The sequence below is a fragment of the Leguminivora glycinivorella genome, chromosome 3, assembly GCF_023078275.1.
Source record: "Leguminivora glycinivorella isolate SPB_JAAS2020 chromosome 3, LegGlyc_1.1, whole genome shotgun sequence".
Taxonomy (NCBI): domain Eukaryota; kingdom Metazoa; phylum Arthropoda; class Insecta; order Lepidoptera; family Tortricidae; genus Leguminivora; species Leguminivora glycinivorella.
This window is the reverse complement of record NC_062973.1, coordinates 23,015,208-23,030,727: the sequence shown is the minus strand read 5'-3', so window position 1 is coordinate 23,030,727 and position 15,520 is coordinate 23,015,208. Positions and strand designations below refer to the sequence as shown.

The window sequence follows — 15,520 nt, the reverse complement described above, 5'->3', positions numbered from 1 at the left end:
AATTTTTTTTTTCCATTTTTTATTTTTGCACTTTGTTGGCGTGATTGATATACATATTGGTACCAAATTTCAGCTTTCTAGTGCTAACGGTTACTGAGATTATCCGCGGACGGACGGACGGACGGACGGACGGACAGACAGACATGGCGAAACTATAAGGGTTCCTAGTTGACTACGGAACCCTAAAAAAGGTAAAATGTTCAGCTGTGCGATTACATTTTACGAGTAAACAGAATTCTTGTACAATCAGTATCAGGTTCGATGTACTGATTACTTAAGTCGTTGTGTGAATGAATAAAGTACCCCAAAAACATGATTCTGATGTTACAATAAAAAACATAAATGACTGTGCGAAAATAGTGTGTTGGTAAGATGATGTTTGGGAATTAAAAAAGCTAGTTAAAAGTATAAGAGATGTTAATATAGCACATTGTGCCTGAATAAATTATTGTGCATGTGCAATACGACACGCAATGAATCCTAGCATTTACAATATAAGGAATGAGGTATTCATTATAAGAAAGTATTCTTATAGAGATATATTGTTTGCGAACATTTTGACAGCCAAATGTTGATGATGATTTATAACTTCGCATTGCAAGGATTCGCAATAAATGATGAAGTACTTAACAGTCTAAAACGCTGATGGGCATCACTTAATTGCAAACATATGTGGCACCTATGGCTGTGCTTAAATGTTCTTGGATGACCTGAGATCGAGCCTTAAGGCCCGAACTGTGCCTAATTGATGGCTATAAAAATATGTCTTAACTTAAATACTTATCTAATAGCATTGACCTTTAATAATCCTTGTTTATTATTTTAAGATAAAAAGTAAGACTAAAAGAATAAAAGTTATTATGTGAGTGAATTATAATTATGTAAATAGGTATGTAGGCAATAGGCCTATATACTCTCTCTCTTCTATATAACTAGCAGCTTACGTAAATTAATATTGAATTGGCAAACTTGTTACTTCAAGAGCATTCAAAATCAACTTCCGGGTTCCGTACCAAAAAGGTACAAAAGGAACCCTTATGGTGCCGCTCTGTCCGTATGTCTGTCTGCCACATTTCTAACTATTTATTTTATTTTCAGATGACATGGTCGATACGCGAAAAAGAGCTATAAAAGATGAAGTAAAGAAAAACCTAGAATACGAGAGAAAAATGGTAAAATGTTGAATATTTCGTACGATAGTGTTGCCAATACCGACTCAATTGGTTTAATGTTTTCAGCAAACTATGGATGGTCCTTGGGGTAAACCGGGACCAGGTGGAACTATTTGGAGAAACCCGAGAGATATCGGCTTAAACTTTTCAAAGTCTATGGTAAATTTTACAGCTACCTTTCTTTTTATCTACTCCTCAGTGTTTTCGGTAAAGAAAATGAAAATAAAACTTTGTGAAATTTTACAGGGCTGGACCGACAACAATCTTCTAAATAAGCTACAAAGTGATGAACATAAGCGCAAGAGATCTTCACTGGCTTTGCCTAACGTAAAGAAAGATGATGATAAGGACAGAAATACACCAGATAAGGAGAACAAACCTCAAAGCGAATTGAAACTGCCTGATATTAAGCACACTAATAGTCCGAAAAGTAAAAATCAACAAGCACAAAAAGAGGAAAGTACACAAACCAATGGAATAGCTGCAAACCATCAAGTTGTAAAACAAGACAATCATGTTACAACTGGTAAAAATAAGCCTAAAAAGAAGAAATTTGTTAAAAGATTATCAAATGGGGAGAAAATCGATCGAACTTTACCAGAGGATGAACATGTTGATAAAATTGAAAATAAACAAAGTGTGACAACAGGAGAACAGAAGTTGACACCTGAAGAGACGATCTTACGTGTCACAGGAGGTATAGAGCTGGTGCCTATCTTGGCACGGCGGAGGAGGGTCGGAGCTCGCACGCTGCCCTCTAGTGACGTCACACGACCCCCGGAGGACATGTGCCAGTAAGTGTTAAACTGAAAATCTGGAGCTCGACGGCGCACCGCCTCGACAAGGCGCAATGGAGCATTTTGGAGCGCAACGGCGCTTATCGGAGCACTCAAGCGTACAATGAAGCCCAAAGGCGCGCTGTCGCGATTAGGTGCAGCGGATCACTTCGGAGCGATATGGCGCAACTCTTGAGGGAGCAGTCAGAAACACGTACCTTGTGCTCAACCTCATACAACCAAAAAAACATTGGTAGTATATTACAGGAACACACAAGCCAGCATTCAGAAACCTCAAGACATTGCTACGGTTCGTAGTGGAGCTGTGGTGGCCGGCGCTGCCGTGATTACGGAAAATACCCGTCACTTAAATCAACTACCAATTCCGTTATCGTCAACAAACAGGCTTAAAAATATATTTAATGGTTTACTATTTAAACCACGCGAAAGCTACGCTAAGCTTAATTCGTTTCTGTTGTAAATGCTCGCATACGTTATTTTGATAAATCTAAAGTTCAAACGATAATAGACGATTACCTTTTGTCAATACTCTTAAATAAATCTTTACATGCCTCTTATTCCATGCATCCCATTGTAGTTTCACAATAACGTATTCCATTCAGATGTCTTCTTACGCAATAAAGCACTGGACATTATTCGGAATAATCGGTGTGTCCAAGGTTCGTTAGAATAATAGATTTTTAATTCCAAGAGGTCATGTTATCTGACCCTTCGCATAAGTATTAGGCGCATAACTAACCGTGACATCTCGAGAGAATTTCTGCTAATGTGAGTGGATTCTTTAAGAGAATATTTAGCCTAAGGCGATGTTAGCTATTGAATGTATAAATACCTATCGTATTGATGTATATTGACATCCACACTTCCACAGGAGCAAACAAGTAATTATGTTATGACAATCCTCGTTAGTATTATATTTAGAACGAGGTAACCGGTGCCAAACGATTGCTTAGAAACAGATGTGCAAGTTTATTAATTAGCGCGCCAGATTAACGAATACATTATAAATGGAAATTGGTTATTTTTTATGACAACGCGCAACGTTGCAAAATCCTGCAGGCGGAGGGTATGCCCAATATGTTGTATCATGGAATTTTTGTAATGCGTTGTGCAATCCGGTAGAAGAATCTCGCGGCTCGGCGGGCGGGCAGATGGTTCATATTTCTTCCCAGCGGCCGATCTTTATCTCGCTTTCGGTGCAAGCCGTTATAAAAACAACGCGGATCGGTAAAAGGTTAATTAGCATACAATATCGATGAACCGGTAACGGTTTAATTCGTGCGACGCCCGAGTTGTCGAGTTAATAAAACAAGTGAATAACGATGTCGATTGTTGTACGCTGACAAGTCGGTGTAATAATAGGCGGCTTATCTATTTGTAGTAATGACAGATTAAGGTGATCGACATGACAGATATTTCGTGTGCCATCCATAATGTGCAGTGGCTGTGTGTAGCCATCGATCGTGCCATGGGTTGCGTCACGGCTTTCTATCCACGTCGTGATATATGACGGTGGAAAAGATTTACGGATTTCATTAGTACTCTTAATAAAGCGTTTGCCACCGTCACTTTGATCTTTGACTTTGTTTCGTTCGATAATAGTTTTTAATTTAGTAGGCGTTATTATCGCATGCGTTGATCACTTTTAACTATCTTTTTAAAGTATAATACGCTTCTTCACTTATGTAATTGGTTTCTCCATATTTGTAGATGGCGAGAACTTCTGAACGTGGATTATCTGAGAGAATTGAAACATCAAGTGAAGGTCAAGTACCAAAGAAAAGAGGTAAAGGTTTATTAAGTTTGGCTTTGACTCAACAGTAAGAACTTGAGTAAGAACTGCATACGTATAGGTACTGTATGTATGTAGTAGGTACAAATTTAATTTGGCCAACGTTGCATAACTGGATTTTTTTGTGCTCGACTGCTGGTTTAAAACGTCCCAATTAGATTAAACAATGTATTTACGAAAATAGTGATTGATTTGGTGCGACAGATCCAGTCCACTTGTCATGGAACGTCAACGATTACAATCGCTATGACAATCGTTCGATCTTGGCTATCGAAACATTGTAACGTATGTTGCACTTAGGTATTGTGCTAATTGATTTGTAAAAGAGCCCTTGTAGCATAAATGTTTGTATTTTGCATTTTGGAACACAGTCTGGCTCTGTAGCGCCACTACAGAAGTGCTGTAGGAAGAGCTAGCTACAATACGGTTATATAGGAAACGTAGTCAATCATTTTGAGTCATAGACACCTATGTACACGATTAAATATAAATGAGAGTTTTGAATGATTCACGGTTATTTTCATTAGATTTATATTGACCGGGATAAAGACCGTGATTACCTTTTTGATTTTTGTCGAGCTCCCGATATTTCGATGCAGTTACATGCATCATGATCACGGAAAACTGACGAAAGCGGGTGGATGTCAAAGTTGCATAGACAGCGCGCGTTCTACTTTCCGTATTATTCTAGTATTAAGATATACAACCATTTGCCAAACGACATAAAATGATGTCTGGAAAAAAGTTTAAAGAAACGCTGAAGAAAATTCTAATTAAAACAAGTTTCTATAATCTAACAGAATATTTTGATTTTAATTTCGATGAAGTATTGCATAACAAATAAATTCCAAATATATGTCAATTAATCCATAGTATGTTAGTAATAATTTTATAATAAGCCTAAAACTTGTGAGAAAATTATAATGAAAATATTATTGCATGCTCTTGATGGGTAGATTATGTGTTACTCAAGAAATGTACCTTACACCTTTACTATTATTGTAAATACCATAATCTTGCAATAAAACATTTCTGATTCTGATTCTGATACCCTCCTTCGCGCGTGTCGGCTGCGTTTACTTTCAGCGTTACCACGCGGTCAATATAAGTCTAATAAATATAAATAATTCTACATACATGATTTGTTTTCAGGAAGCTCGTCAGAACTCCGCTGAGAGCGTGCGGCAGCATCAAGAAACCTGGGCTTCACTGTGGGGCCGTCCAGGCCACGGGGCTCCTCTGCAACATGGACGATATGCTCGCAACAACCTAGCTCGCCTGCTCTATGTTGTGCCCCTTACCAATGCCCAGTGACTTACTAGTGGTTTCTGCAAAAAATAGTTGGTGACACAGTCTAGTGATAACATATCTTTGCTGACCAACAACTTCAATATTGACTAGAGATACGGAAGCGAAAACCGGAAGGCCTGTGTGTATGGGTTGGGTATCCCTGGCTGGATGATCAAGTCAACAATACCCCTACCTAATGTATGTCACACAAATATTCCAGTGGATAAATTTAAAAGTGGAAAATGTCTGCCTTGGGTGAGACTTGAACTCACGGCCTCTGGATCGATACTCCAGCGCTCTGCCAACTGAGCCACCAAGACTTCAACCAAGCCAGCGAAATTTTCCACCACTTAGGTCAATGGGACCCGTAGCAATGGGCTAATGGCATCGATTGCAGACGTTTCTGCTAATCAGAAGTTAAAATTCCAGTGGATGTTAGACACCGGTCACTCGATGACTGAGCTCGAAATACTATCTACCTAGCTACTTTTTGGAAAACGTAAAGGGCAGACACTTCGTTCTAGATATGACGCCAGCATATAGATAGGTACTTACTTGTAACTGGATGAAATAGAAAAAGACAATGATAATGAGCTTTATCGATTTATAATTAAGAATTCTGTTAAATTATCCCTTTCTAACAAAAATAACATAACACGTTACAGTATGAACGGAACAAATGATTATTCAACAACTTGTTAGATGTGACAGTCGTTTGTGAGTAACCCCAATAGTATTTAACACCAACAGAGCCAGCATCACGAAGTTAAAATCTGAGTTTGTATAAGACCCAGGAAGCTTACGGTGATGCCAAATAAATGCAGACGGGCAGTCTGGCACATCTGCAGTTATGTAATTGAAATATAAATTAATATTCGCGAATTTTAATATTTCGTTGCGTGTCTCTAAATAGCTTTTCTCGGGTATGTAAATGATTTTAGTGTTGGTTTTTCATTCAAAGAGAATTTAAAAATGTATATTTATTATAATTATTATGCATAGTCAGTGTTTTCAATAATTAACAGTACTACGAAGTACCGGAAGGAAATTTTGTTAGTCAGAGGCAACGAAAAATGTTAGGACACTACCTATAAAATATACCTAGAATTTACTATATCCTGTAATTAATAGGTATATACTTATTGACGTTTGTACAAGAGATTAAATAGTTATTAATATTGTAACATAAGATTATAAAAATACCTATGTAAAATTCTCTATGTTTAATCAATATAAAATGTTCATTCTCTCGTGTCCTTTTATAAATAGACAGACGGACGTACTAAGGTAGTATCTTATGCTTTAAGGCCCTTTTCCTTGAAAATGACACCAATGTACTATCTTACGCAAGCTAAGTATAAACAGTATATCAATTCAAATAGAAATTTACTGTTAGTTTATCGAGTTCCGAGAAGATATGTAAATTTAAATACTTTGAATGAATCATTGGGTGTCGGTAAAGATAATCCCAACTAAGAAATGATAAGAGATTGATAAAAGTCATTTTATAAACGATTTTTTGTGTAATCCGTACAATATTCGTATGTAATTTTAGTCATTGGTTAGTCTAACAGCAGGCAGTATTCCGTGCATTTGAAATATCAATGTATAATGATAGTAGGTAAGATGGTATTTCACCGCGTCTTGGAAAGCGAAAGGAAGTCCTCAGGCAAGGTGGAGTGTCGATTTGCGCAGGATGGCTGGCAGGAGGTAGGGCATAGCGAATGATATTCCGCTTTGTGTGGTAGGGCACAGCACAGCGGATATTGTCTCGCTCGAATCTAGAGCAGAGCCCAACTGGGGTAGTAGGTACCTCCGCCTTACAGAAGACCGCAGCCAAATAGCACTAGACCCTACTCATAGTGTTGTGTTCCTGTCGGTGAGTAAGGCTGCCAGAGCTCAACGAGGGTGCGGTGTGCTGATGACGGGAGGACTTACGGAACTAACTTGTTCCGTTTATTGTCCTTTGAGTCGTCGGCAACCCGAACCCTCCTTAGAACTTGTACACTCCTTTTTACTGTGTACTTAACACAGCAAAAGGGAATGTACTTGTTTCTAATGGGGTGGCAACGCGCATGTGACACTGTTTGAGTTGCAGGCGTCCATAGGTTACGGTGACCGCTTTACATCAGGCGGGCCGTATACTTGTTTGCCACCGACGTAGTATAAAAAAAAAAAAAGGAGCTGATTGCTAATAAGAATTGAACACGGTGACGTGAAATTGGGGAGGCTGAGACTGCTGGACATAGAAGAGTGGACTGGTGATAGGCTGATGATGACGAAGCTACAAACATCAACTTTATATTTTATCTACATCGGTGGCCAACACGCATACGGTTTGCCCGATGGTAAGCAGTCTCCTATAGATACAAATGGGAACTGAGTAGGTAGATATTTACTCAGTCATTTTGTCGAATTTTCGTCCTAATCGTAGTAGTTTCACCATAACCACAGAATATATAATAGTACAAGTACAGAAGGCTCACTCCTTTGATGTTCACAAAATGCCGCCATTATAAATTCTTACCTACATTAACAAGCGGACCGCACGCGAGCAGCCGACATTGAATTTTATTGCGCCGCGCGAAGGTCGTCACCACTGAATGGGCCGCGAACTCGCGGCCGCCGCACATCCCTATGTGCTTATGCAGCTTTTTAGTCAAATACCCCTGTATTTGATTAAAAAGCTGGCCAAAATTAATTATATACATTTTCATAAGTAGTTCCATTGTGTCAATCCAAATATGCTATTTTTATTTATTTTTATTTTTTCTTATTTGTATCGAGTAATGGCCAGCTTTTTTAGTGAAATACCCCTATGTGCGCCGGCATGTACATACTTGTAGCGCGGCGATAGAATCGCGGAGTGAGCCGCCCCTGCCATAACTAAGATTTCAAATTGTAATAATAAAACTGTGAGACACTGACATATTAAACATGTAAAATCGGGTAACTCACGTAAAATTGTCGAAGGTTGCTCCACATGTTTCACTCCGTAACGAGGAGCATTTTCATTAAGCACGCGCGATGCTGACAATTTTACGTGAGTTACACGATTTTACATGTTTAATATTTCAAATTGTGTTTATTTAACCCTACGTCCGACTTTTTAATGTCAACCTGTACTGACCTAAAGTCATTCACTTTTATGGTGCAATAAAGTTCTAATAAGTCAATATAAGTCGCGGCACACTATAACTTTTATTGGGCTTTAAAAATGTTTTCTTTCATTACTTAAATAAGATGTTAGACCTCATCCATCTTTGCCGTCGGCGTATTTGATTAATAACTCTGTTCATTTAATACGTATGGAATTAAAAGTTTAATTTGATCGGCAGATCTACCACGACTTTTAACCTTTCAGAATAGCTTACTCCATAACCTCAACGTATCGGGAAAACAACATCCATGGTATGGAGGAAAAGAACAGCATCCCCAAAAGGTTAGGTTATTAACCTCCTTACTTACTTTGTTGGCGCGATAACCTTGGCTTCCAACACAAGAGCACACCACTTTACGCGGTCCAGAGCTGCATCTCGCCAGCCCCCGCCGACGCCGAGTTCTCGGAGATCTGCCTCCACTCTATCCGCCTAGCGATATTTAGGATGGCCAGCGCGGCGGTGTCCAAAACCCAAAATTATATAAATCCCTGACGTTTACGCTATGTCGTAGCGTATTCTAAAAAGTCAAACACTCGTGGTAGAGGTTATGTGTGAGTAGCCAAATGCCCAATCAAACTCTTCACGATTCGTGAGCGTTTCGTGAAGCGTTTGTGCATTCGGCTACGCACACTGGTATCGTTTAGCTGCTAAACTTTAGCATGAATATGTATATGTGTCAGACATCAAACGGAGTGGAAATGCCAACCGGTCTCGCGGGTCAGTGAGAATTAACTGCAAGTATCAATGAGACATGAATGAAATATATGTACTTAGTACGTTCTTTATACTCGTAAGTCAATAATAAGGACACTTAAATTGTATTGTAGTGTGTGTACCACACCTTACCCACACATGTGCATAGCTTAGTATATATTGGCATGTACTTGTTATTTAAGACACATTAAACGTATACTCCATACGAAGTAGTTATCATTTACGCTCCACATCACATGGCGATCCTGCCAGTGCGGCCTTGTGCTGCACTGGCGGCGCGCCGCGCCGCGCCATTGCAACCAAGGCCAAGGATATTATAATTTAAAAAAAAATATTGAAGGACACTTTATGGATTATTATAATACTTCAGTGTGGACTATTGAAATTTATATTTTCGGTGAATTTGGTTGGTGAAACTTTCTCATTTAAAAAAAAAAGTTATAAAAAATCGGTGACTTCGGACGCATTACCTACAGTGTAAATTCAGTGTTCAATTCCGGACGAGAAATAAAGTTCGTAGACTTCGTTAAGAGGTGATGTTAACAAAACTTTTTTGATGATGAGTACGAACTTATCATACGAATGTGAACGTAAGTGATATAAACTGGCTCGATTTAAACACAGTGAAATAAGGGATAAAAGGATGGTATGCAGCAGGGGGTTGTTGGTGTCGTGATGTCGCTGGACGCAGATGCTGGCACAGCCAGTATATTCCGGCATTGCCAGCACAGGATGGATTGCTCATGGCCTTATCTCAGGTCCTGGGCAGGCGAGTAGCGAGGGCAATACAACGTTAATGTGGAAAAGTGTGTAATAAAAGTAAAATAGTGAACAATTTGTGTCTTATATGTAAAGGACATCGAATTATGTCTAATATTTTGTGTTTGTTTTAAGTACTAAGGTTTTGTTAGGTAAGTGATATAATCAAGAATAGTTACAAAAAATGTACGAATTAGGCAACGGATTCAGATTTTTTTTTTAAGTGACCCCTATAAAATTCCGTTTTATAACGAAATTAATGTAATGTGTGTGTTAAAAAAAAAAACTTTTTCAATTTGTTGATTTGATATACAAGAACAATTATAGAGACATACTTTCATTCTTTATGCATTTATGGCGCATGACGGCGGCGCGTGTACTCCTTTTATGGATCGGTAGGCGCCGTCTGTTATTTCAGCTCACATTACATAGTTGTCAGGTCATAGATTGGTTAAAGTATATTAGTAATACAATTAAATGTTAAAGTAATCGATAGGTACATTTCAGATTTAAACATATTGAAGTAGGTCAAAATAATAAAGTTACTTAAAATAAATAAGTTAATGTTATTTTTACGTGTTTTTTACGAATGAGCAATTTGTTTTTGTATCGGACTAGACTTTTTTTTTACACGGTTCTGACAAAATATAAAAAAAAAAATATATGAATAAATATTGAGCTTATTGACATGACTTGACAACACTTTTATATAACAGCGAGATATTGTAAAGGTCGGAATTTTTTGTGAGAAGTACAGGTAAGTGCTAAAGAGTTAACGTTGGTTTTAAATGAATGATTTTGAAAGGTTTGTAAAGTGAAATAATGATTCGTTTGGTCTTAAAATGGAATGGAAAACAAAAACATTTAAGTTTTTCTAAGGACCCTGGCCTGATCAACTAGGAGTTGCGGAAAATCTTATATGTTGATGTTTTCGCGGTGTGTAATTGCGTGATTGGGGTTTGAACGTTTTGATTTTGTAAGAATGAAATGTGAAAGAAATTGCGTAAAATAAAATATACCTATCGCAACAACAATGACCCGAGAGGCGGTGTTGTGCGACTAGGTTAACAAGGGTACGCCAGGGTACAAGGCAGGCTAGGAATCCTTGGAGATCTGATCATGATTCGGTCGAGTACCAATCGTGAAGACTCCTTGGACACATGGAAGGTTATTATGTAAGGAAGTGTTAAAAGAACTGCCTGTATGAGAAATATATTGTATGTGTGCGCGCTTAAAAAAATATCCTTGTACCCTGAGCAAATAAATATGTTGTTATTGATAGGTCGGCCGACCACGAATGCAAGCGTTGCGTACCCTTGACCCTTGATTTAAGTGAAGCATTGAAGATGCCACTTTATGACGATATTTAATGTTGAATAAAATTAATATAATACATGTACTCTTAACTATAGACGCGTCATACTAAAATACAAATGTAAAACAATGAATACAAGTTACAAATAAACTTAAATAATATCAAATGTAATAAATGGTACCAAGGACAAAAACATGTATTGTAATACATACTTGACATGCGACTCGTAGTGTATTGACGAATGCACTACGGCATTTAAAAATGTGATTATTACTAATTAGAGAGTATTATACATTTAGTTATGTAGTAAATAAATTTGTCTTATCGTGTTAACTTGTAAGTTGCAATTGTTTGTTTTTCTAATTACGGTTGTGTAAATTACATATATTATTTTTACGAATAGCTATAAAAAAAAATCCGTTGTTTCAACTTTATAACTGTAGCTATATTATTATTGTTTTGTTTTATTTCGTCAAAAAAAAAAAACACAGTGCTTTATAAAATCGAAAAAAATCTATAAACTGGATCTGAATTTAAATGCAATTTTTTTTTTCTCTGAAAAAAAAAACGGGTTTTTCTTTTTGTGTTGGTATATTTTTGGTTAATATTAAACAGATTCTTTATATTATAGACTATTTTACTATACTTTGTTAAACACCATTTTTATATCGTAGTTATCTTTGGATCCAATTATACTCTTATAACAAATGTATCAAAGTATAATTATTTTACAAAAAAAAAAAAATGATTAACTTTTGAAAACTTATTTTAATCATTTTTTTTTTCATCAAGAAGGGAGGTGTAGTGTGTGTACTACACCTCACCCACACACGTGTATTCGTCTACTATATAAGCTGTCACTTAGGTTATTTGAGAGAATATAACTCTATACTCCGAGATAGTTGTTTGATTCAACGTCCCACATCACTATAAATAAATATATAGTAAGGTCGGCCGGCCAGGTAAGTAAATGCGTTGTGTACCCTTGCCATAAAAAAAGAGAAGCACGCTTTAGATGCACAAGTAAATACAGTGTTATTATTATGATAAAAATAAAGTTAAGACGTCTATGAATGAAAGTAAGACTTGCAAGTAAATAATGAGATAAATATGATGTTCACCCAAGGTACCCTAGATTGGGAGTTCATACTCGTACTGTACGAACTATCTATTTGGATTTGAATTGTATCGACGGATACTTATTTCACTGTGGATTTTTTTTTATTTACTTAGTGTAGTTTTAAGTTTTGTGTTAAGTCTTTGATGTTGTTTACATTTTGTATTCTGGTTATTTTTATACAAATATGTATAATTGTTTATTAAACGATTCGTCATCAAAGCAAGCATAGATAACTAAGTGTATAAGTTGTATAACCTTTATAAAAATACATGGGTACCCACCCATGGTAATAACTATTGTATGGTGCCCTTAGCGTATAATGGAAATTTGTGTTTATTTTAGACAAATTTTATAAGTAAAACTTATAATTTTCATTTACCTATTGTATAAGTATCTCTTTAAAATTATTTTTTTTTTTATTCGTCAAATATTCTTTCTTTGAACTTCAAAGTATTTTTACTGTATGCCTAATACCTATATGTGTAAAAAAAAAAAGATTTAATTTTGTATAAGATATACATTTCCTGAGAGCTTTTGCTTACAAAAGATACCTTTCCTTACTTTTTTTTAATTTGTGTAATTCTTTTTTTTGATATTTAAAAAAAATATTCCTCACAGTATAGGACAATATTTTTTTTTTTCTCTGAGGGGGAAGGTGTAGTGTGTGTACCACACCTTACCCACACATGTGCATAGCTTAGTATATATTGGCATGTACTTGTTATTTAAGACACATTAAACGTATACTCCATACGAAGTAGTTATCATTTACGCTCCACATCACAGTATTAAGAACGGTCGTACAAAGTTTTACTTTTTAAGAATTTTCTATGAGACCAGAAATGGTTACAGCCCGATTTCCGATGGGTCAATTTGTATAAGAATGCCCTAATATTAAGTACCTTTATTTTTTTTAATAATGTACTATCAGCTGCAAAAGTGCATGGCGAATTTATCAATGAATTTCTCCATGCACTTTTGCAGCTGATAGAACTTAGAAGAATTAGGTAGATAAATGCGTTGTATTATTTTTCGTATAAAAAAGCACCCGCCCTTTAACATAAATAGCCATAAATGCCACTTTTATCTCCGGTTTGTGGTAAACCTTGCGCTATGCTACAGTAACCGCACCGCGCATTCCAAGCACGCACAGAAGCTTTTCTGCTTGCGCAAGAGTTCAAGGGACACATTTTAAATATTTTACATAATTTACAATACACATTTTTTGTTGTACGTGAAATCATCCTCACAGATATCACTAGTACAGTTTAAAAATATCGTAGTAGATAACTACTCATTCAAATAAAATGTTTTGATACAAAATGAGTCATTTCATTACGAGTAAACACTTACAAAAATACGAGTAATATTGGTTACTCAGGTAGACTACTACTTTTGTCAGCTATGTGGCAAAATACGTCGCTCTCGCATAGGTCTCTTTAGTCATCAAAAGCGATGTCTCTCGGAGATTGCACCAGAAATCGTCTGAAATAGACGCTGAGGCCAGTAGTAGGTAGACTATCTAATTTAAGTAAGTACCCTATCTAATACCTACTTATAGCTAAAATTATTGATCACTCTTGACAAAAAACTTTCTTACGCTTCGCTTCGCTTGTTTCTTTAAAATACAAGTTGAACAAATTAAAACTGTGCCTACCTCCTCAAAAATAAGTTATTTATATGTAAAATTTCGATCATTATGTTTTGCTAAATACCTATTTAAGTAAGTAGTTTACCAACCTACCTACTTACGCACGGAATAAGTTGCGTATGAAAGTAGACGATGATTACCTTCGCTTAATTTGTATAATTACCATTCTCACTTATGCATTTACCGGCTTTTAATCTTAATTTATCTGTCCATCAGTGCATAGCGTTTTTTTACGAGTAAACCTAGTAAGAGACACATTCGATATAAATAAAGCATAATATCAGCCCGTTCCATCTTGTTTTTGCGTGTCACCCTTAAAATATTACCAACTGTTTCATATCAGAAACTATAAAAAATACACTGCCAAATTTATATAATCAAATTTATATATCAAAAAAAGTCATTGCCGTTCATGAGAATAGACCCAATTTATTTAGAAAACTTGCTCAATGTATGTCACATACTATCACAAAAAAGCCTGCTCCTAATGAGAAACCATATTTAAAAACAAAGAACTGTGAGAAAAGAAGCTTATGATTGCACAAAAATCTAACACAGTTATTCACACGTTATTAAATTAACTAATTTAGGCTTTTTAAATAAATGACTGAGAAATAATGAGCCTACACTTAAAGTATTTCTCGGGGATGTTGTAAGGTTCGTCGCTGCACAGTCAACGAATTTGATTCCTAAGCCACTATAGAACCTTTTCAAAGTAAACGTCAAAGTGACTTCTATGGCAATTAAAACACGGTGTCAATAAGACAGGGTTCTAGAGTGGTCTAGGACTGAAATTGATTGAACGTACGTACAATCGTGGTTCGTGAGGAAAACCGCTTGTACCTGCTTCGGGTAATTTAAATAATTGAAATTTATAGGCCGTCGCTGCCAGAAGCAAGCATCTTACCTTCCTAAACGTAAGTCTTTCAGTAATAACTCGATCATCTGTGGAAAATGGTGAAATCCTATTTTTGAAAAATTAACGTATGATGGAAATTGAGAATATATTTTACGATTCTATTTGTAGAATTATCCCAAGTAAGCAAGTGGCACTGTACGAAAAATACGAAACGAAAAGAATTCATAAATCGGCTCCCTAGTTCGAAAAATGCCTTAAAGAACCCCGCAGCAAACATAGGGAAAAAGTGGTTTCAGTCAAATCGCATGAAATTTTAGTATGATGTAGATTTAAGTCTCCTGATTATTTTTTATAAGGGTACAACTCCCTCAGACTTATACTTTCAGAAATAATCAAGTATATATTTTTCTATTTGCGCGACGTGTTTTTAGAAATCTATATATCTAAATGATACCCACTGACAGTTACTGACGTTATAAAGTCAAATTCAGATGATTGCCAGCCACCAGCTGTCAGTTATATTCGCCTGTTTATGCTCGTGTATTTTTTATGTAATTGGGGGCAAACGAGCAGACGTATCGCCCATATTATTGATTCGTCGTAATGGTGACACTATTACCGGATGAATTATAGCAGTTAGCCGTGGTGGATATGGTTAATTAAAATGTGCTTATAATTAAGTACGTAATTATCGAAAATAATAAATCATCTTTATAATGTAGCTGTCTGTCATATTGACTTTCATTTTATCAGTTATCTATGTTACGAACTCTATGCAAAACAGAGCAAAGAGGAGGAATTACGTAAAATAGGTAATTTACATATATTTTGTATAAAACAATTAAATTAATTATTTTCGAAAGTGAAAATTAAATTAATTATTTAGTGGT

At 36.1% G+C, this 15,520-nt stretch overlaps 1 protein-coding gene across 1 annotated transcript; it reads left to right on the top strand.

Annotated features, from left to right (window-relative positions):
* Window positions 1-1,163: 1,163 nt before the first annotated feature.
* On the top strand, window positions 1,164-5,312 carry LOC125224909. Its single transcript, XM_048128427.1, has 5 exons — window positions 1,164-1,172; window positions 1,239-1,331; window positions 1,419-1,966; window positions 3,680-3,755; window positions 4,914-5,312. The coding sequence occupies exons 1-5, from the start codon at window positions 1,170-1,172 to the stop codon at window positions 5,073-5,075; spliced, it is 882 nt and encodes a 293-aa protein (XP_047984384.1). The 5' UTR covers window positions 1,164-1,169; the 3' UTR covers window positions 5,076-5,312.
* The last annotated feature ends 10,208 nt before the right edge of the window (window positions 5,313-15,520 follow it).